The following is a 24238-nucleotide window of genomic DNA, read 5'->3' as shown; positions in this document are numbered from 1 at the left end:
AAGACGCATTCAATGTCTACATTAAAACAATGTTTCTTTTTCTCTGTCCTGCTATTCTTCCCTGTCAAGTTTAACCCATGGTACCTGTGTTTTTCCCCCCTATAATGTATGCTTCTTGTCTATGTGAACCCATCTTGAATTAAGATATTTGTGAGAGACTGCACATAAACCAAAGGTAAAAAAAAAAATCATGGTCATACCTTTTTGTTAGCTTTCCTTGCCATTGAGTTGTACTGTAACTTATTTGTGCATTAAAAGGTGCTTTGGCCTGGACTACAGTTCACAAGCATACAAATGCATGTCACATACAGGAGACTTAAATGAGGGGGAGCYTTTATAATGAGGAGGAACCATAGGAAGTAAACACTGTGCCTCACCTGGCTCCGAGTCCTCGGAATTCCCAGTGGGAGACTGCCAGAAACTTGATGGCATGAAGACATTGTTCTTATTAGCCACTGCAGAGAGCAAGAAGAAACATTACACACAAGGCAAGTTTCCTGTACTCCTCTTCARGAATCAACTGAAACGCAGTCAGCTTTCTCTGATGTTTTCTACTACCAGAATGTGAAGACGGGAACTGTGTTGAAGATGAAGTCCTCTCTCTTTTCACCGGAGGACAATAGCCAACATCGTCTCTGTCTGAATCTGAAGCCCCCCCCCAAAAAAGACAGCCTTCAATTCACATGATTAAAGAGCGGACTGAACGCACCGATTCCGCATTTGTTTCTCTGTCACTCATTAAGAAAAAAAAGAAGAGATTTCAGTCTTTTGGGTGTGGTTGGATGTGACCAGTTACTGATGTTTGTCCCAAATGAGACGCCATAGGAACAAAGCCAGTATCACTCCTCAAAAGTCAGACTGATCTCAAGAAATTTGCAATCCATTTGGATGTTTTTGCTGAGGTTTTAGTCACGCAATCTAGTTAAGTGTTTGGTGACGTATTTATCAAGAAAAAAAAATGTGTGAAGTTGTCTTATGTAAACAAAGTCTGCTCTGCTGGTTAGTCTGTCTCACGGTCTGTGTTCTGCGGTAGGATTGGATAGAGCACAAATCACCGCAGCTGTGTATCCTGTGTTAGRGGACAAGTGAGCATTGTCGAAATCAAAACCAAACCCTCAAGTAAGTCATGACGAACTCACTTACAAAACTCAGTTTAGGACGAGACTGACTTTATGACCGAAATATTCACATTTACACTTTGTACTCAATTTTGACATTAGAATAAATGTTTGACCTGTCTCAGCCTCCACGTATTTATGCTGCAGTAGTTTGTGTCGGGGGGCTAGGGTCAGTCTGTTATATCTGGAGTATTTCTCCTGTCTTATCCGGTGTCCTGTGTGAATTTAAGTATGCTCTCTCTAATTCTCTCTCTCTATCGGAGGACCTGAGCCCTAGGACCATGCCTCAGGACTACCTGGCATGATGACTCCTTGTTGTTCCCAGTCCACCTGGCCGTGCTGCTGCTCCAGTTCAACTGTTCTGCCTGCGGCTATGGAACCCTGACCTGTTCACTGTGATTACTATTATTTGACCATGCTGGTCTTTTATGAAACATCTTGGCCATGTTCTGTTTATATCTCCCACCCGGCACAGCCAGAAAGAGGACTGGCCACCCCTCATAGCCTGGTTCCTCTCTAGGTTTCTTCCTAGGTTTTGGCCTGTCTAGGGAGTTTTTCCTAGCCACCGTGCTTCTACACTTGCATTGCTTGCTGTTTGGGTTTTAGGCTGGGTTTCTGTACAGCACTTTGATATATCAGCTGATGTAAGAAGGCTATATAATAAATTTGATTAATTCGATGCCAAATAGAAAAAGTTTTCTATCAGCGAAGTTGTTTATTGCATTCAGTTGCACTTTAATTAAGCAATAAGGCCCGAGGAGGTGTGCTATATGGCCAATATACCACAGCTAAGTGCTCTTCTTAAGCACAACACAACAAGGAGTGCCTGGATGCAGTCCTTAGCCATGGTATATTGGCCATACAACACAAACCTCAGTGAGGTGCCTTATCGCTATTATAAACTGGTTACCAACGTAATTAGAACAGTAAAAATAATTGTGTCATACGCGTGGTATACGTTCTGATATAAAACGGATTTCAGCCAATCAGCATTCAGGGTTGATAAAGAACATGCCAGTTTAAAAAGCCCCAGCTGGACTCCAGCTTAGGAAATACAATACCCCTCCTGGTAAACGAATTACAAGATTTATAAAAACGGACATCAATTTTAAGATTAGATGGAAAATATTAGAAAAGGTCTTTAAACAAAAAAACTGCCAAATTGTAGTCTTACCTTCTCCATCTTCTCCACTGGATCCATCAGCTGCCCGCTGTAATAGAAAGCAGTACTGAATCTACTGTGTTTCTCAGTCTAAAAACAACAACTGAATCAAATGATGGAAGCTTTACAGTGAATTTCCATAAAGAAGAGTCAATGAAAGTCAGGCGGGAAGAAACAACACGATGTGACTTACCTTCGGTGCTTTGTCTTTTTGGAACACAAACATCGGTGGCACTATGGCAGGTTTCTCTGTTTCAAAAGAAGAAGGAAAGCATCTTTCATCATACAGAAGAAGAGTATGCTTCAGTGACTTGTGTGAAGTGTAGGCCTAATATTTTTTTTWAAAGACATCGCAACCTGTCAATCAGTTGTTTGTTTCAACACTTGTCACGGTGATCGTAAAAACATATTTTTTATTTTTTTAAACAAGCGTCGTGAACTAACACCCTGCAGCCGTCTTGAATTGACAAGTTCTGCCATAATGTGTTTTTTTGTTGCAAACAGCTAGAAGGCCTAGTGTCTGGCACACTTGACTCTCTCTGTTTAAACACAGGAATGTGTTTCTAATTCTACAAAGATGCTCAGTGACACTTATGGAAATTCAGGAATATTGCATTTAGCTAAGCCTAGGCTAAACCATAAACCTGGTGAGTATTTCTGCCAACAACAAAAAAAAAATACCCCGACACATGGATTCAGACTTTATTTTCTCCTTCTTCCAACTTTCCGCTAAATTAGTTCTACCCACAAAGCATAGCAACGCTCACCACTGCGTTCAGACACTTCTGAATAGATGCCAAACATTCATGATGCAAAGCCTGAGAATAAACAACTTGCATTATAATCCTTTAGTCCCGTTTAAAACGAGTGGCACACAACACTGATTAGTTCAGTCACCAGAAAACAACCAGAGCCTTGAAGAGATAAGACATTAATTAAATATTAAAACCTGCATCTAAAGCAAATCAAGATTTTATAAAAAAGGACAACAAGGTGCATCAAACAAAAGCTATTTACATTGCCCTCGGAAAGTATTCACACACCCTTGGACTTTTTCCACATTTTGTTACAGCATTATTCTAAACATTTAAAATGTTTTCCCCTCATCAATCTGAACACAATACCCCATAATGACAAAGCAAAAACAAGATTTGTTGATAATTTATAAAAAATAAATTTAAAATAAAAACACATTTATGTAAGGATTCAGCGATTACAGCCTCAAGTCTTCTTGGGTATGACGCCACACGCTTGGCACACCTGTATTCGGGGAGTTTCTCCCATTCTTCTCTTCTCAAGTTCTGTCAGGTTCAATGGGGAGCGTTGCTGCACAGCTATTTTCAGGTCTCTCCAGAGATGTTTGATCGGGTTTAAGTCCGGGCTCTGGCTGGGCCACTCAAGGACATTCAGAGACRTGTCCCGAAGCCACTCCTGCATTGTCTTGGCTGTGTGTTTAGGGTCGTTGTCTTGTTGGAAGGTGAACCGTAACCCCAGGCTGAGGTCCTGAGCACTCTGGAGCAGGTTTCCATCGAGGATCTCTCTGTACTTTGCTCCGTTCAGCTTTGCATCGATCCTAACTAGTCTCCCAGTCCCTGCCGCTGAAAAACATCCCCACAGCATGACGCTGCCACCACCATGCATCACCGTAGGGATGGTGCCTGGTTTCCTCCAGAAGTGATCAGACAAGAGAACGTTATCAGACCAGAGAACCTTGTTTCTCATGGTCAGAGTCGTTAGGTGCCTTTTGGTAAACTCCAAGCGGGCTGTCATGTGCCGTTTACTGAGGAGTGACTTCCGTCTGGGCACTCTACCATAAAGGCCTGATTGGTGGAGTGCTGCAGAGATGGTTGTCCTTCTGGAAGGTTCTCCCATCTCCACAGAGGAACTTTAGAGCTCTGTCAGGGTGACCATCGGGTTCTTGGTCACCTCCCTGACTAAGGCCCTTCTCCCCCGATTGCTCAGTTTGGCCAGGCGGCCAGCTCTAGGAAGAGTCTTGGTGGTTCCAAACTTGATCCATTTAAGAATGATCGAGGCCACTGTATTCTTGGGGACCTTCAATGCTGCAGAAATGTTTTGGTACCCTACCCCAGATCTGTGCCTCGACACAATCCTTTCTCTGAACTCTACAGACAATTCCTTCGACCTCATGGCTTAGTTTTTGCTCGGACATGCACTGTCAACTGTGGGACCTTATATAGACAGGTGTGTGCCTTTCCAAAWCATGTCCAATCATATGAATTTACCACAGGTGGACTCCAAGTTGTAGAAACATCTCAAGGATGATCAATGGAAACAGGATGCACCTGAGCTCAATTTTGAGTCTCAAAGCAAAGGGTCTGAATACTACAGTAAATATAGTATGTGTTTTTATGTTTATTACATTCGCAAAATTTTCTAAAAACCTGTTTTCACTTTGTCATTATGGGGTAGTGTGTAGATTGATGAGGATTTTTATTTTATCCATTTTAGAATAAGGCTGTAACAAAAAAGCCAAGGGGTCTGAATACTTTCCGAAGGCACTGTATATCCTMTAGCTAGCTACTTATAGTCTATCTATCCTGTGAGTGGCTCAAGTAGTCTACATGTATGGACAAGAGCATTGGATTTGGACCATCAAAACTCATGACCTAACTGAAGCCGACAGGACAACTAGCTCCTCRACAGGCCAGGGTCGGAGAGAGGACTGTCCTGCTTTGTAAATAAACACAAGCATGTGATCCAGCTCAACTCTCACAATATTTTTAGCTTGACTGAAACAACTGTTGTCTTAAGTGACAAACAGTTGTGGTGTACGACAGTGACACACACACATGACCAGGCAGGGCAAACCAGATTTGGTGATTTCTGGGGTATCATAAAAATAAATCACATTTTTGGACTCATTAAGCAGTTTTTACCTGATTAAATGTATATTCTTAAACCTTAAAATGAGACACAAGCTTCTTGTTGACCAGACATTTTGATAAATAGCCCCAGTTTTAAAGTGTCCAAATCAATACCAATAGGCAGAAACAGTTTGTGATATTGAAAACATAAAAATGTACTATCTACACATACAGTGCATTCAGAAAGTATTCAAACCCCTTGACTTATTCCACATAGTTGCATTACAGCCTGACCTCAACATGTATTACATTTATTTCTCACCCAGCTACACACAACACCCTATAATGGCAAAGTGAAAACATGTTTTTAGACATTTTTGCAAATGTATTTTCAAATAAAATACAGAAATATGTCATTTGCATAAGTATTCACACCCCTTTGCTATGACACTAAATTGAGCTCAGGTACATCCAATMTCCTTTGATCATCCTTGAGACAGCACTACAACTTGATTGGAGTCCACCTGTGGCCAATTCAATTGTTTGGACATGATTTAGAAAGAAACACACCTGTCTATTTAAGGTCCCACAGTTGACAGTGCATGTCAGAGCAGAAACTATACCATGAAGTCCAAGGAACCGTCTGTAGATCTCAGAGATAAGAGTTGTGATGAGGCATATATCTGGGGAAGGGTATAAAACAACTTCTAGAGTGTTGAAAGTTTCCAAGAGCACAGAGGTCTCCATCATTAGGATATGGAACTACTCAGACTCTGCCTAGAGCTGGCCGTCCGACTGATCAACCTGGCAAGAAGGACCTTGTCAGGGAGGTGACCAAGAACCTAATAACCACTGACAGATCTACAGAGTTCTTTAGACGAGATGGGAGAACCTACCAGAAGGACAACAGTCTTTACAGCACTTCAATGTGGGCTTTATCATAGAGTGGCCCAATGGAAGACACTCCTGAGAAAATGGCACATGACAGCACGTCTGGAGTTTGCAAAAAGGCCCGTGAAAGACTATGAGCATAAGGCAAAATATTATTTGGTCTGATGAGACAAATTTTACTCTTTGGCCTGAATGCAAAGCCCTATGTCTTGAGAAAACACAGGCACAGCTCATCACCCACCTAACACCATCCCTACAGTGAAGCATGGTGGTGGCGGCAGCATCATGCTATAGGGATGCTTTTCAGCTGCAGGGACTGGGAGACTGGTAAGGATAGAAGGAACAATGAATGGAGCCCAAATACAGGAAAATCCTTGAGAACCTGCTTCAGAGTGCAATCGACTTTAGACTGGGGGCGAAGATTTACGTTCCAACGGGACAAAGACCCCAAGCATACAGCCAAAGTAATACTGGAATGGCTTCAGAACAAGAATGTGAAAGTCCTTGAGTGGCCCAAACAAAGCCCAAACTTGAATACCATTGAAAATCTGTCAAAAGACAAAGATTTCTGTTCACTGCTGCTCCCRCATCTAACTTAACAGAGCTTGAGGAAATCCCCAAATCCAGATGTGTAAAGCTGATAGACATACCCAAGAAGACTCAAAGCTGTAATCGGCGACAAAAGTGCTACTATAAAATATTGACTAAGGGTGTGAAGTGAATACTTATGTAAATTAGATTTCTGTTTTTCAATAAATTTGCAAACATTTTTTTAAAAAAAGAAAAAAAAGTTCACTTTGTCATTAGTGATGGGCTGGGGGGAAAAATCTATCAATTTTTAATTCAGGCTGTAACAACAAAATGTGGAATAAGTCAAAGGGTATGAACACTTTGAAGACACTGTACATGTGCAACAATAATAATCATTCTACTTTCTTTAAACAAGCACCTCAAACTGCACCAGCACCAAAATCCCTGTTGTTTTGACATATAGCAATCAATCACTCATCAATTAAGAAGGAGATATGCGCTGCTGAAACTACCACAACTCAAAAAACACTTAGAAACTGGAGATGTTTTGCTACCTCACTGGTTAGAGTGCAACCTGCAGCTACCTCACTGGTTAGAGGTCAACCTGCAGCTACCTCACTGGTTAGAGGACAACCTGCAGCTACCTCACTGGTTAGAGGGCAACCTGCAGCTACCTCGCTGGTTAGAGGTCAACCTGCAGCTACCTCACTGGTTAGAGGTCAACCTGCAGCTACCTCACTGGTTAGAGGGCAACCTGCAGCTACCTCACGGGTTAGAGGGCAACCTGCAGCTACCTCACTGGTGTAGAGAAGCAACCTGCAGCTACCCTCACTGGTTAGAGGGCAACCTGCAGCTACCTCACTGCGGTTAGAAGGCAACCTGCAGCTACCTCACCGGTTAGAGGGCAACCTGCAGCTACCTCACGGGTTTAGAAGAGCAACCTGCAGCTACCTCACGGGTTAGAGGACAACCTGCAGCTACCTCACTGGTTAGAAGGCAACCTGCAGCTACCTCACGGTTAGAGGGCAACCTGCAGCTACCTCACGGTTAGAAGACAACGCTTGCAGCTACCTCACTGGTTAGAGACAACCTGCAGCTACCTCACGGGTTAGAGGGCAACCTGCAGCTACCTCACTGGTTAGAACAACCTGCAGCTACCGTCACGGTTAGAGCAACCTGCAGCTACCCACGGGTTAGAGGCAACCTGCAGCTACCTCACTGGTTAGAGGGCAACCTGCAAGCTACCTCACGGGTTAGAAGCAACCTGCAGCTACCTACGGTTAGAAGCAACCTGCAGCTCTCACGGTTAGAAGACAACCTGCGAGCTACCTCACGGGGTTAAGAGCAACCTGCAGCTACCTCACGGGTTAGAAGAACAAACCTGCAGCTACCTCACTGGTTAGAGGCAACCTGCAGCTACCTCACTGGTTAGAGCAACCTGCAGCTACCTCACTGGTTAGAGGACAACCTGCACTACCTCACTGGTTAGAGGACAACCTGCAGCTACCTCACTGGTGAGAGAACCTGCAGCTACCTCACTGGTTAGAGGCAACCTGCAGCTACCTCACTGGTTAGAAGCAACCTGCAGCTACCTCACTGGTTAAGAGGCAACCTGCAGCTACCTCACTGGTTAGAGACAACCTGCAGCTACCTCACTGGTTAGAAGACAACCTGCAGCTACCTCACTGGTTAGAAGACAACCTGCAGCTACCTCACTGGTTAGAGGACAACCTGCAGCTACCTCACTGGTTAGAGACAACCTGCAGCTACCTCACTGGTTAGAGGACAACCCATGCAGCTACCTCACTGGTTAGAGGAACAACCTGCAGCTACCTCACTGGTAGAAAGACAACCTGCAGCTACCTCACTGGTTAGAAGAACCAACCTGCAAGCTACCTTTTGGAAATGTTGCATTTTGAATAGGGGGTCGCCCAAAACAGAAAGGAAAATGCACACTTTCGCAATCACGCATCTCGATATCACGTTGTAAATCATTTGCGCACCAGACGCCCCGAGATCAGGTTGGACATCCTGTTAAAACTAACACAGCACAAAAACCAACCGGAATATAGGAATAACAGGTAGGCTTACATCCCTGGTTAGAGGACACCTTGTAGAAGACAGCAAGATACATCTTGAAGWGTTACACACTAAGTGTACCGCAACACTGTTTTTGTTAATCACTTCCATGGATATTACACTGAAATCAATAGAACAGGGGGGAAATATTTGTGGGGTTCAAACCAAAACTAACACTATTCAAAGGCCACACGGAAACTTGGAATAACTCACACACTGTTGGTTAGATGAGAACTTGTGGAAGTCATACACAGTGCCTTTGGAAAGTATTCAGACCCCCTTTTTCCCCAAATGTTGTTAAGTTACAGCCCTATTCTTAAATGGATTAAAAAAATAAGTCCTCAGCAAATAAACACAATGTACCCCATAATGACAAAGTGAAAACAGGTTTTTAGAAATGTTTGCAAATGTATTAAGAAAAAAACAGAAATACATTAGTATTCAGATCCTTTGCTATGAGACTCGAAATCGAGCTCAGGTGRATCCTGTTTCCATTGATCATCCTTGAGATGTTTCTACAACTTGATTGGAGCCTACCTGTGGTAAATTCAATTGATTGGACATGATTTGGAAAGGCACACACCWGTCTATATAAAAAGGTCCCACAGTTGATAGTGCATGTCAGAGCAAAAACCAAGCCACGAGGTCGAAGGAATTGTCCGTAGAGCTCCGAGACAGGATTGTGTCAAGGCACAGATCTGGGGAAGGGTACCAAAACATTTCTGCAGCATTGAAGGTCCTTAAGAACACAGTGGCCTCGATCATTCTTAAATGGAAGAAGTTGGAACCACCAAAGACTTCCCAACTGCCGCCTGCCAAACGAGCAATCGCGGGAGAAGGGCCTTGGTCATGAGGTGGACCAAAAAACCCGATGGCACGCCACAGAGCTCAGAGTCCACCTGTGAGATGCGGAGTACTCCAAAGACCAACCATCTCGCAGCACTTCACCAATCAGGCCTAGTAGAGGCCAAAACAGAAGCACCTTCAGTAAACAAAGCACATCTGACAGCCCGCTTGGGAGTTGCCAAAAGGCCACTAAAGACTGACCATTGAAACAAGATGCCTCCTGGTCGGGTGAATGAAACCAAGATTGAAACTCTTGCCTGAATTGCCAATTGCGCACATTCTTGGAGGAAAGCATGGCACCATCCCTACGGTGAAGATAGGTGCGTGCAGCATTTAATGCCTTGTCTGTTTTCAGGCAGCAGGGACTGGGAAGACTAGTTGGATCAAGGCACGCTCCCCATTCAATCTGACAGAACTTGAGAGGATCTGCATAGAATGGGAGAAACTCACCAAATACAGGTGTGCCAAACTTGTAGAGGCATACTCCAGAAGACTCGAGGCTGTAATTGCTGCCAAAGGTGCTTCAACAAAGTACTGAGTAAAGGATCTGAATACTTATGTAAATGTTTATTTTATTTTATACATTTGCAAACATTTCTAAACATCTTTTTGCTTTGTAATTATGGGGTATTGTGTGTAGATTGATAAGTAAAAAATACAATTTAATACATTTTAGAATAAGGCTGTAACCTAACAATGTGGAAAAAGTCAAGGGGTCTGAATACTTTCCGAAGGCACTATCAATTTCGGATATTGATTTCGGGAGGCTGCCATCACGGAAAAGTGAACAAAACACTTCAGTTAAAACTACAATAAGTAACTTTTTGGGCGACTGCCAAATTCACATAGCAATGCGTGCTATAGATCCATKATTCTAATGAAAGCTTCTATGGGCATTATTTCTATGCTTCCAGTTAAGTATATTTTTGCATATTTTACTTTTCGGTTTACACCAGCTTCAAACATTTGAAAATACTATATTTTTTGGCTATGTAAAATACTTAAAAGCAGTTTAGATGGTACAATGATTGTCTACACCTGCTTGTTTTGTCAAACTTAAATTAGGCAAACTATTAGAATTTTTGCAACCGGGAAATGGCGGAGCGATTTCTGCATAGTGCATCTTTAACTAGAGTCTCCATAGCGTCTGTGCAGCAGCCTTAACGTTCCTACCGCGACATAGCCACTAGCCTAGCTCCCAATCAGATACATCAAAACAATTTAGTAAGCTAGTTACATCATATAGGCTAACTAATATAAATACAGTCAAGTCAGTGAATGTACAAGCCACAACGCGTCGCGAACTGGATTTGGCGTAAGAATAGGCTCCCCCAGCAGACTTGTTAGTTATTGTACTAGCTACCTAGTCCTCTCCAGTTCCGAAGGTGCAACATTCATTAAAATTGCTAACTATCTCGCTGGCAAGTGGGGTTTTGACAGATAGTTGGCTAACCTTTCAAGAATTCAGGGTTTTACTGGCTAGCTGACGGTCCTTGACAAATAACACTCCTGCTAAAGTTAGCCATAGCCCCCGCCAAGGAGTAGRGAGTCATTTCGCCGGCTAACGTTAGCTAGCTGATAATTGTTAGCTAGTTACAGTAACGTTAGATGTGACAACCACAAATAAGCAACCCACATAGCTAGGTAGGAAGCAAACATGCATTAAACGTACATTACTAATTGATTATATATACACACACCTTACTAACACGTAGTTCATAGTATCATTTCTGATTACCTAGCTAACGTTAGCCAGCGTCCCATCCCCGCCTAAAAAGAAACGCTTGCTCTGAAAGCTAACGTTTTCTTTTGTATGCAACCGGAGTTGACATTTTTTTCATTCAACTGTTCTATTGAAAGGCTGCGAAGCACTACTTTTAGCACACAGTAATTTAACTATACTTAAAACGTAATGTAGATAATCCAACGGTTTCGTTTCCTCACAAGACCACTGCTCACCTTCATTTGCCAAGTCCGCCATTTTCCTTCTTTGCTCACACCCACAATCCACCACGCAAAATACGTGTAGGCAGACAGAAACAAAACTCGCAGAAGTAGACAAAATCGCTCAATATCGATCACCAGTAGAATTTGTAATGGAAACGTAGAACATAATCAATATCTTCAATATTAAAGTATGATTTGTCTATCATTAGCAGCAATTCAAAGTGTTATTTTCAGAGAGAGCACCATCCAAAGTAGCTTKATCAATTTGTGACCAAGCTAATAAGAGATCTACCCCTAGGCTAAGGCCATCAACTCTAGGAGAGAAACAGAGTGAAACAAACTTTGGGTTTCAATTCGGAAATCTCATGGTTTCGCGGGGCCCCGCAAGGTCTGACAAAGGACCTTTTTAGGGCGGTAAAAGACAGCCTAACGGCAAAATGTGTAGAATTGTAGGTTGAGAGAAAATGTTGCTGTTTTTAAGCTAATTTCCAGCTATTCTACGCATATTGCCATGGGGCAGAGAGAAACATTTGCAGTTTTTTTACTAAACTTATGCTATTGTACACATTTTACAATGAGGCTGAGAGAATTTTTAAAGCTAATTTTCTGGCGTTCTACTAGGGCTGACCTCAATTAGTAGAGTGGTTGATTGTTGGTAAACCAAGATTGTTTTAGTCAAGCAGTAACATACATATATATATTATATTATATAATATTACTATATTTATATACACTGCTCAAAAAATAAAGGGAACACTTAACAACACAATGTAACTCCAAGTCAATCACACATTCTGTGAAATCAAAACTGTCCACTTAGGAAACAACATCGATTGACAATAATTCACATGCTGTTGTGCAAATGGAATAGACAAAAGGTGGAAATTATAGGCAATTAGCAAGACACCCCCAATAAAGGAGTGGTTCTGCAGGTGGTGACCACAGACCACTTCTCTTCCTATGCTTCCTGGCTGATGTTTTGGTCACTTTTGAATGCTGGCGGTGCTTTCACTCTAGTGGTAGCATGAGACGGAGTCTACACACCCACACAAGTGGCTCAGGTAGTGCAGCTCATCCAGGATGGCACATCAATGCGAGCTGTGGCAAGAAGGTTTGCTGTGTCTGTCAGCGTAGTGTCCAGAGCATGGAGGCGCTACCAGAGCAGGCCAGTACATCGGAGACGTGGAGGAGACGTGGAGGAGGCCGTAGGAGGGCAACAACCAGCAGCAGGACCGCTACCTCCGCCTTTGTGCAAGGAGGAGCACTGCCAGAGCCCTGCAAAATGACCTCCAGCAGGCCACAAATGTGCATGTGTCTGCTCAAACGTCAGAAACAGACTCCATGAGGGCCCGACGTCCACAGGTGGGGGTTGTGCTTACAGCCCAACACCGTGCAGGACGTTTGGCATTTGCCAGAGAACACCAAGATTGGCAAATTCGCCACTGGCGCCCTGTGCTCTTCACAGATGAAAGCAGGTTCACACTGAGCACATGAGCACATGTGACAGACGTGACAGAGTCTGGAGACGCCGTGGAGAACGTTCTGCTGCTGCAACATCCTCCAGCATGACCGGTTTGGCGGTGGGTCAGTCATGGTGTGGGGGTGCATTTCTTTGGGGGGCCGCACAGCCCTCCATGTGCTGCCAGAGGTAGCCTGACTGCCATTAGGTACCGAGATGAGATCCTCAGACCCCTTGTGAGACCATATGCTGGTGCGGTTGTCCCTGGGTTCCTCCTAATGCAAGACAATGCTAGACCTCATGTGGCTGGAGTGTGTCAGCAGTTCCTGCAAGAGGAAGGCATTGATGCTATGGACCCGCCGTTCCCCAGACCTGAATCCAATTGAGCACATCTGGGACATCATGTCTCGCTCCATGCACCACAGACTGTCCAGGAGTTGGCGGATGCTTTAGTCCAGTCTGGGAGGAGATCCCTCAGGAGACATCCGCCACCTCATCAGGAGCATGCCCAGGCGTTGAGGGAGGTCATACAGGCACGTGGAGGCCACACACACTACTGAGCCTCATTTTGACTTGTTTTAAGGACATTACATCAAAGTTGGATCAGCCGTAGTGTGGTTTTCCACTTTAATTTTGAGTGTGACTCCAAATCCAGACCTCCATGGGTTGAAAAATTTGATTTCCATTGATAATTTTTGTGTGATTTTGTTGTCAGCACATTCAACTATGTAAAGACAAAAGTATTTAATAAGAATATTTCATTCATTCAGATCTAGGATGTGTTTATTTAGTGTTCCCTTTATTTTTTGAGCAGTGTATATATATATATATATACACAGTTGAAGTCGGAAGTTTACTTACACCTTAGTCAAATACATTTAAAATCAGATTTTCACAATTCCCGACATTTAATCCTAGTAAAGTTCCCTGTTTTAGGTAAGTTAGGATCACCACTTTATTTTAAGAATTTGAAATGTCAGAATAATAGTAGAGAGAGCTTTATATCAGCTTGTATTTCTTTCATCACATTCCCAGTGGGTCAGAAGTTTACATGTACTCAATTAGTATTTGGTAGCATTGCCTTTAACGTGGGTCAAATGTTTCGGGTAGCCTTCCACAAGCTTCTCACAATAAGTTGGGTGAATTTGGGCCCATCCTCCTGACAGAGCTGGTGTAACTGAGTCAGGTTTGTAGGCCTCCTTGCTCGCCACATGCTTTTTCAGTTCTCGCCACACATTTTCTATAGGATTGAGGTCAGGGCTTTGTGATGGCCACTCCAATACCTTGACTTTGTTGTCCTTAAGCCATTTTGCCACAACTTTGGAAATATGCTTGGGGTCATTGTCCATTTGGAAGACCCGTTTGCGACCAAGCTTTAACTTCCTGACTGATGTCTTGAGATGTTGCTTCAATATATCCACAATTTCCCCTTCCTCATGAGCCATCTATTTTGTGAAGTGCACCAGTCCTTCCTGCAGCAAAGCACCCCCACAACATGATGCTGCCACCCCCGTGCTTCACGGTTGGGAGGTGTTCTTCGGCTTGCAAGCCTCCCCCTTTTTTCCTCCAAAATAACGATGGTCATTATGGCCGAAAAGTTATATTTTTGTTTCATCAGACCAGAGGACATTCTCCAAGAGTACAATCTTTGTCCCCATGTGCAGTTGCAAACTGTAGTCTGGCTTTTTTAATTGGCTTTTTTAGAGCAGTGGCTTCTTCCTTGCTGAGCGTACATTCAGGTTATGTTGATATAGGACTCGTTTTACTGTGGATATGATACTTTTGTCTCTTGTTTCCTCCAGCATCTTCACAAGGTCCTTTGCTGTTGTTCTGGGATTTATTTTCACTTTTCACACCAAATGTACCCGTTAATCTCTAGGAGACAGAACTCGTCTCCTTTCTGAGCAGTATGACGGCTGCGTGGTCCCATGGTGTTTATACTTGTGTACTATTGTTTGGACAGATGAACGTGGTACCTTCAGGCATTTGGATATTGCTCCCAAGAATGAACCAGACTTGTGGAGGTCTAAAAAAAAATTGCTTTAGATTTTCCCATGYTGTCAAGCAAAGAGGCACTGAGTTTGAAGGTAGGTCTTGAAATACATCCACAGGTACACCTCCAATTGACTCAAATTATGTCAATTAGCCTATCAGAAGCTTCTAAAGCATTTTCTGGAATTTTCCACGCTGTTTAAAGGCACAGTCAACTTAGTGTATGTAAAATTTTGTCCCACTGGATTTGTGATACAGTGAATTATAAGTGAAATAATCTGTCTGTAAACAAATGTTGGAAAAATTACTTGTGTCATGCACGAAGTAGATGTCCTAACTGACTTGCCAAAACTATAGTTTGTTCATAAGAAATTTGTGGAGGTGTTGAAAAACAAGTTTTAATAACTCCAACCGAAGTGTATGTAAACTTCCGACTTCAACTGTGTATATATACACACATACATGCAGTACCAGTCCAAAGTTTGGACACACCTACTCATTCAGGGGTTTTTCTTTATTTTAACTATTTTCTTTATTGTAGAATAATAGTAACGACATCCAAAACTACGAAATAACACAAGGAATCACGTAGTAACTAAAAAAATTGTTAAACAAATCAAAATATATTTTTTATTTGAGATTCTTCAAAAGTAGCCACCGTTTGTGTTTATGACAGCTTTGAACTGTTGGCATTCTCTCAACCAGCTTCACCTGGAATGCTTTTCCAACAGTCTTGAGGGAGTTCCCACATATGCTGAACACTTGTTGGCTGCTTTTTCTTCACTCTACAGTCCAACTCATCCCAAACCATCTCAATTGGGTTGAGGTCAGGTGATTGTGGAGGCCAGGACATCTGATGTAGCACTCCATCACTCTCCTTGGTCAAATAGCCCTTACACAGCCTGGAGGTGTATTAGGTAATTGCCCTGTTGAAAAACAAATGATAGTGGGACTAAGTGCGAACCAAATGGGATGGTGTATTGCTGCAGAATGCTGTGGTAGCCATGCTGGTTAAGTGTGCCTTGAATTCTAAATAAATCACAGACAGTGTCACCAGCAAAGCACCCCCACACCTCCTCCTCTATGCTTCACGTTGGGAACTACACATGCAGAGATCATCCATTCGCCTACTCTGCGTCTCACAAAGACAACAGGGTTGGAACCAAACATCTCACATTTGGACTCATCAGACCAAAGGACAGACTTCCACCAGTCTAATGTCCATTGCTCTGTTTTCTGGTCCAAGCATGTCTATTCTTTCTTATTGGTGGCCTTTAGTAAGTGGTTTATTTGCAGCAATTCGACCATGAAGGCTTGATTCACGCAGTCTCCTCTGAACAATTGATGTTGAGATCTTACTTTATTTGGGCTGCAATGTGAAGTGCAGTTATTCTAATGAATTTGTCCTCTGCAGCAGAGGTAACTCTGGGTTTTCCTTTCCTCATGAGAGCCAGTTTCATCATAGCGCTTGATGGTTTTTGCAACTTCACTTGAAGAAACTTTCAAAGTTCTTGAAATGTTCCAGATTGACTGACCTTCATCTCTTAAGTAATGATGTACTGTCATTTCTCTTTGCTTATTTGAGCTGTTCTTGCCGTAATTAATCAAGGCGAGACCCAGATGCAGACACAGAGAGGCAGATGGTTGGATCTTAAACATTTTATTAATCCAAAAGGAGTAGGCAAGAAAATGGTCGTGGACAGGCAAAAAGGTAAAAACCAGATCAGAGTCCAGGAGGTACAAAGTGACAGACAGGCTCGTGTCAAGGCAGGCAGAATGGTCAGGCAGGCGGGTACAAAGTCCAGAAACAGGCAAGGGTCAAAACCGGGAAACTAGAAAAAAGGAGAGATGCAAAAAAGCAGGAGAACGGGAAAAACGCTGGTTGACTTGGAAACATACAAGACGAACTGGAACAGAGAACAGGAAACACAGGGATAAATACACTGGGGAAAACAAGCGACACCCCGGAGGGGGTGGAGACACATAAAGGACAGTGGGAAACAGATCCTACCCTCCGGGTAGGGAAGGTAGGGTGAATACGGAGGGTACGGGGTAACACAAGATGGACAACAGTGGAATTCAGGACTTTGGAGATGGGAAAAAGGACCAATGAAACGAGGGTACAGTTTGAGGGACTCTACCCGAAGGGCAGGCCCGTGTGGACAGCCATACCCTCTGCCCAATGCGCTAGCGGAAGACATGCTGCACCACAAGCTGGGCCGTCTCCTTGGCAGAAGGTAGTTTGGGGAGAGGGATGAAATGGGCGGCCTTTGAGAACCGGTTGATTACCGTCTGAATGACAGTGTTGCCATCAGATGGAGGGAGCCCAGTGACAAAGTCCAGATATATATGAGACCAGGGATGATGAGGGACCGGTAGTGGTTGCAGGAGGCCAGAAGGAGCTTGCCGTGGAGTCTTGTTGAGCACACACAGTGCATGCGGTGACAAAGGCATAGACGTCAGGGACCATTGTGGGCCTCCAGAAACCTGGTTGAAGGAAGGCTAGTGTACAACGGGACCCTGGATGACACATCAGCCTGGAGGAATGAGCGCATTCCAGGACCCGGGACCGGACTGAGTTAGGGACAAACAGCCGGTTAGTCGMGCCCCCTTCAGGTCCAGGCTGGGAGTGTTGTGCCTCGCGGACCAGGTTCTCAATACCACAATCCACAGTGATAGCAAGGCGTGAGGTAGGGAGAATGCTTGCAGAGGTCGAGGGTGTAGCAGAGGAACTGTATAGGCGGGAGAGAGCATCAGGCTTCACATTCTTGGACCCTGGGCGGTAGGAGATGGTGAAGTTAAATCTGGTGAACAGTAGGGCCCACCGGACCTGCCTGGAGTTGAGGCGCTTGGTTGTACGGAGATATTCCAGGTTTTTAATGGTCGGGCCAGACCAGGAATGGCTGTTCTGCTCCTTCCAGCCAGTGCCTCCACTCTTCCAACGCCATCTTCACCGCCAGGAGTTCTCGGTTGCCAACATCGTAGTTCCTTTCAGTAGGATTGAGACAATGGGACAGGAAGGCACAGGGATGAAGCTTCTGGTCCTGGGGAGATCGCTGGGACAGGATGACCCCCACTCCAACATCCGAAACATCCACTTCCACCACAAATTGACGAGAGGGGACCGGGTGGATGAGGATGGGTGCTGTTGTGAACTGATGCTTCAGGTCCACAAAGGCTTTGTTGACAACTGGAGACCATTTGAATGGTACCTTGGGAGAGGTGAGTACCGAGAGGGAGGCCGCCAGGACTTTGGTTGAGGCCAATCCACCACTGCTTTCACCTTTCCAGGATCCATATGAACATTTCCATCAGTAATTACAAATCCCAGAAAGGTGATAGTAGAGCGGTGGAACTCACACTTCTCGGCTTTGGTTCTCCAGGAGGCGCTGAAGGACCTGTCTGACATGAAGAACATGTTCTTGTGCAGATCGGGAAAAAAACAGGATGTCATCAAGGTACACGAACACAAACCGGTTTAGCATGTCCCYAAGCACATCATTGACCAATGCCTAGAAAACTGTGAGTTGMTGAGTCCAAATGGCATGACCTGGTACTCATGATGTCCACTGGCTGTGTTGAAGGCTGTCTTCCACTCATCCCCCTCGCGTATCCGAACCAGGTGGTAGGCATTTTGAAGGTCCAACTTGGAAAATATGGTGGCCCCCTGGAGAGGTTCAAACACTGAGGAGAGGAAGGGGGTAACGATTCTTGACAGTAATGTCATTAAGMCCCCGGTAGTCAATGCACAGACGCAGGGTCTTGTCCTTCTTCTCCACAAAGAAAAACCGTCAGGAGATGCAGACGGACGGACGGCCCCAGTGGCCAGAGACTATGTACTCCTCCATCGCTTTGGTCTCTGGTCCAGACAGAGAGTACAATCAACCTCGAGGTGGTGTGGTGCCTGGGAGAAGACCAATGGCACAATCATAAGGACGGTGCGTGGGAAGGGAAATAGCACGTACCTTACTGAACACCTCCAGGAGGTCATGGTATTCTGTGGGGATAGCAGAGGACATCACAGTCGTGCAACATCCTGAGGAAGATATAGAAGGCTGTGCTGCTTGAAGGCAGTGGAATGCTAATGGCTCCAACCCAGGATGGAGCTTGTGGTTCAATCAATCCATCGTATTGTGCTTTTGAAGCCAAGGAATCCCAAAACACCTAAATGGGAATTAATGAGGAACTGTATTGTCTCACTGTGGTACCAGAAACACGTTAATGAACGGCACATACTATGGGACTTCCCTATAGACCCACCAGTGCCCTAGCATCCATGGTTACCAGGAGCGGCTGGAGTGGGATAACACGTCCGAAGCTATCGTGCGCATCCATAAGATTTTCATCAGCCCCTAGTAGTTCAATGGGAAAAAGCACTCGGAGATGACTTAGATTGGTCTCCCCCACACTCAAGAGCAAAAAGGGCGGTGCGGTGATGGGAATTAGGGAATCCAGTCTGTCACCATATACTGTACCATGGTAGAGACAGGTGTTCTCTAATAGGGCAGGTAGGTCTATAAAATGTTCTGCCCCTCCACAGTACAGACCAACAGTTATTATTCATCCTCCGTGAGCGCTCCCCAAACTGATAGCCTAGTTTTACCAACTGCATAAGCTCTGGAGTATCACACTCACCGTTGCAGATTCACGAGAAACCTGGTGGCTTCGACTCTCTCGGAAACTCCGGATACCATAGAGAGGTGAACACCCGCATATAAGGTAACTGAAGCTAAACGACTACTAGCACTCACTTTCGTCATCATGAAAGTGCTTGAGAGACTTAGTCAAGGATCATATCACCTCCACCCACCTGACACCCTAGACCCACTCCAATTTTCTTACCGCACCAATAGGTCCTTCACCATGACATGGCGTGGCATGCACGCCTCCAACTCAATCATCAAGTTTGCAGACGCACTACATGGTAGGCTTGATTACCAACAAACTGACGAGACGGCCTACAGAGAGGAGGGAGGCCCTTGGAGTTGGTTTCAGGAAAAATAACCTCACACTCAACGTCAACAAAACAAAGGAGATGATCGTGACTTCAGGAAACAGCAGAGGGAGCACCCCCCTATCCACATCGACGGGACAGTAGTGGAGAAGGTGGAAAGTTAAGCCTCGGCGTACACATCACGGACAAACTGAAATGGTCCACCCACACAGACAACTGGTGAAGAAGGCGCAACAGCGCTCTCACCCTCAGGAGGCTGAAGAAATTTGGCATCACAAACTTTTACAGATGGACAATCGGAGCATCCTGTCGGCTGTATCACCGCCTCTTCACCACTTTTTGAAAGAGCGCAACAGCGCCTCTTCAACCTCAGGAGGCTGAAGAAATTTGGCTTGTCACCGAAAACACTCACAAACTTTTACAGATGGACAATCGAGAGCATCCTGTCGGGCTGTACACCGGCCTGGTACAGCAACTCTCCGCCACAACCATAAGCTCTCCAGAGGGTAGTGAGGTCTGCACAACGCATCACCAGGGGAAAACTACCTTCCCTCAGGACACCTACACCACCCGATGTCACAGGAAGGCAAAAAGATCATCAAGGATAAACACTACCCGAGCCACTTGCCTGTTCACCACCGCTATCATCCAGAAGGCGAGGTCAGTACAAGGTGCATCAAAGCTGGGACGAGAGACTGAAAAAACAGCTTCTATCTCAAGCCATCAGACTTTAAACAGCCATCACTAACATTGAGTGGCTGCTGCCAACATAAGTGACTCAAATCTCTACCCACTTTAATAATAAAAAGATTTGATGTAATAAATGTTAATACAAGTCACTTAAACAATGCCAGTTATATGATTTACATACCCTACATTACTCATCTCATGTGTATATACTGTACTCTATTACCATCTACTGCATCTTGCCTATGCCCACGCCATCGCTCATCCATATATTTATATGTACATACAGTATATATTCATTCCTTACACTTGTGTGTATAAGGTAGTAGTTGTTGAAAATTGTTAGATTACTTGTTAGATATTACTGCACGGTAGGAACTAGAAGCACAAGCATTTCGCTACACTCGCATTAACATCTGCTAACCATGAGTATGTGACCAATAACATTTTATTTGATTTTGATGAGTGTGCCCGAGACCAGACCACCTCTCACTTTTGCGTTCCCTTAGGCGTCCATCAATTTTAATGGTTAAGGCGATAAGGTTAAGGCYATAAGGTCCAACGGCAGTTCCCGAGCAGCTAGCTCATCCTTTAACTCCTCAGATAATCCGTGCAGAAAAGTATCGAAAAGAGACTCCGGATTCCAGGCGCTCTCGGCGACCAATGTGCGAAAGTCCACCGCGTAGTCTGCCACACTACGGGAGTTTTGACCTAAGACAAGCAGTTAACTGGCCGACCTTTCTCCTGGAAACTGGAGATTCAAATACCTTCCTCACTTCTGCCATGAACTCCTGAAGCATGGAGGAGGAGGTGTGATGGTGTGGGGGTGCTTTGGTTGTGACACTGTTTGTGATTTATTTAGAATTTAAGGCACACTTAACCAGCATGGCTACCACAGCATTCTGCAGCGATACGCCATCCCATCTGGTTTGCGCTTAGCGGCAGTGGTGTGAAGCACTTAAGTAAAAATACATTAAAGTACTATTTAAGTAATTTGGGGGGGGAATCTGTACTTTACTATATATATTTTTGACTACTTTTACTTTTACTTCACTTCATTCCTGYAGAAAATATTGTACTTTTTACTCCATACTTTTCCCCTGACAATCAATTGTACTCGTTACATTTTGAATGCTTAGCAGGGCAGGAAAATTGTAAAATTCATGCACTTATCAAGAGAACACATGGTCATCCCTACTGCCTATGSTCRGGCGGACTCACTAAACACAAATGCATCTTCTGTAAATAATGTCTGAGTGTTGGAGTGTGGACCCTGGCTCTCAATACATTTTAAAAACAAGAAAATGGTGCCATCTGCGTTGCCCCTTTACCCCTACCTACATGTACATATTACCTCAATTACCTCGACTAAGCTGTTCCCCAGCACATTGACTCMGTACCTGTACCACCTGTATATACTGTAGCCTCGTTATTGTTATTTTATTGTGTTACTTTCGTTTATTTAGTAAATATTTTCTTAACTCTGTTTTTCTGCATTGTTGGTTAAGGGTTTGTAAGTAAGAATTTCATGGTCTACACCTGTTTTAGTCAGTGCATGTGARAAATACATTTTGATTTGATTAGATTAATATAAGGATTTTTAAAGGATTCATACTTTTACTTTTGATACTAAAGTATATTTAAAACCAAATACTTTTAGACTTTTACTCAAGCAGTATTTTACTGGCTGACTTTCACTTTTACTTGAGTAACTTTTTATTAAGGTATCTATAATCAAGTATGAKAATTGGCTACTTTTTACACCACTGCTTAGTGGGACTATAATTTGTTTTTTTAACAGCCCTTACACACCTGAAGGCTGTGTAAGGGCTATTTGACCAAATAGAGTGATGGAGTGCTGCARCAGATGACCTGGCCTCCACAATCACCCGACCTCAACCCAATTTGAGATGGTTTGGGATTAGTTGGACCTCAGAATAAAGGAGAAGCAGCCAAAAAGTGCTCAGCATATGTAGGAACTCCTTAAAGACRGTTGGAAAAGCATTCCAGCTGAAGCTGGTTGAGAGAATTCTAAGAGTGTGCATAGCTGTCATCAAGGCAAAGGGTGGCTACTTTGAAGAATCTCAAATATAAAATATATTTTGACTTTAACATTGTTTTTGGTTACTACGTGATTCCATATGTGTTATTTCATCATTTTGATGTCTTCACTATTATTGTACAATGTAGAAAATAGTAAAAATAAAGAAAAATCTTTGAATGAGTAGGTGTCTCCAAACTTTTGACTGGTACTGTATATATACACTGCTCAAAAAAATAAAGGGAACACTTAAACAACACAATGTAACTCCAAGTCAATCACACTTCTATGAAATCAAACTGTCCACTTAGGAAGCAACACTGATTGACAATAAATTTCACATGCTGTTGTGCAAATGGAATAGATAAAAGGTGGAAATTATAGGCAATTAGCAAGACACCCCAAAAAGGAGTGATTCTGAGGTGGTGACCACAGACCACTTCTCAGTTCCTATGCTTCCTGGCTGATGTTTTGGTCACTTTTGAAATGCTGACGGTGCTCTCACTGCTAGTGGTAGCATGAGGACGGAGTCTACAACCCACAGCAGTGGCTGCAGTAGGTGCAGTTCATCCAGGATGGCACATCAATGCCGAGCTGTGGCAAAAAGGTTTTGCTGTGTCTGTCAGCGTAGTGTCCAGAGCATGGAGCGCTACCAGGAGACAGGCCAGTACATCAGGAGACGTGGAGGAGGCCGTGGAGGGCAAAAACCCAGCAGCAGGACCGCTACCTCCGCCTTTGTGCAAGGAGGTGCACTGCCAGAGCCCTGCAAAATGACCTCCAGCAGGCCACAAATGTGCATGTGTCTGCTCAAACGGTCAGAAACAGACTCCATGAGGGTGGTATGAGGGGCCCGACGTCCACATAGGTGGGGGTTGTGCTTGCCACTTGTGTGGGTTGTGTAGATGCGCGTCTCATGCTATACCACTAGAGTGAGAGCACCGCCAGCATTCAAAAGTGAACCAAAACATCAGCCAGGATGCATAGGAACTGAGAAGTGTCTGTGCGTCACCACCTGCAGAATCACTCCTTTTTGGGGGTGTCTTGCTAATTGCCTATAATTTCCACCTTTTGTCTATTTCCATTTGGCACAACAGCATGTGAAATTTATTGTCAATCAGTGTTGCTTCCTAAGTGGACAGTTTGATTTCACAGAAGTTGTGATTGACTTGGAGTTACATTGTGTTGTTTAAGTGTTCCCTTTATTTTTGAGCAGTGGTATATATATATATAATATATATATATATATATATAATATATATATATATATATATATATATATATTTCTGCACTTTCTTATATCTCCTAGATATAGGACAGACACTTCAAAATATTATTCCTTATTATTTATTTTTTGACTGTCTATTTTTGCCATTTGAATATAGTTATTTAATGCTTTTCTATGGTATTTGGTAAACTGAGTGTTATATTATTATTATTATTATTATCTTATCATCTACTGATTTCAGCCAACTTTGGATTGACTGCATTGTTTGAATGGAATGTTGGCATATTGGCAGCTAATTTGAAAAATGTATGTAATCATTCCTCTAAAACTGTCTGCCGTAGCTAGCTAACAAAACATACAGTGCAGATACATTCTTCAAAATTCATTATTTTACACAGTATCTATCACAGCTCTGGCAAACAATGGTTGACCAACTCCCTGACCAAAATGGCTGACCCTTTATCCCATCATAAGAGGTTCT

General features: G+C 43.7%; 1 protein-coding gene across 1 annotated transcript in view; it reads right to left on the bottom strand.

Moving 5' to 3' along the window:
* The window catches only part of LOC112070730 (ran-binding protein 3), a 35634-nt gene extending 23927 nt beyond the window's left edge, over nt 1-11707 (bottom strand). Inside the window, 5 exon segments of the mRNA XM_070439095.1 lie at nt 378-455; nt 559-645; nt 2293-2329; nt 2474-2529; nt 11412-11707. Coding sequence (XP_070295196.1) covers nt 378-455; nt 559-645; nt 2293-2329; nt 2474-2529; nt 11412-11433 — 280 coding nt within the window. The 5' untranslated portion in view covers nt 11434-11707.
* Between the last annotated feature and the right edge of the window lie 12531 nt (nt 11708-24238).

Source organism: Salvelinus sp. IW2-2015, unplaced genomic scaffold, assembly GCF_002910315.2.
Source record: "Salvelinus sp. IW2-2015 unplaced genomic scaffold, ASM291031v2 Un_scaffold1406, whole genome shotgun sequence".
NCBI classification, from domain to species: Eukaryota; Metazoa; Chordata; class Actinopteri; order Salmoniformes; family Salmonidae; genus Salvelinus; species Salvelinus sp. IW2-2015.
This window is presented reverse-complemented; position numbering and strand designations above follow the sequence as displayed.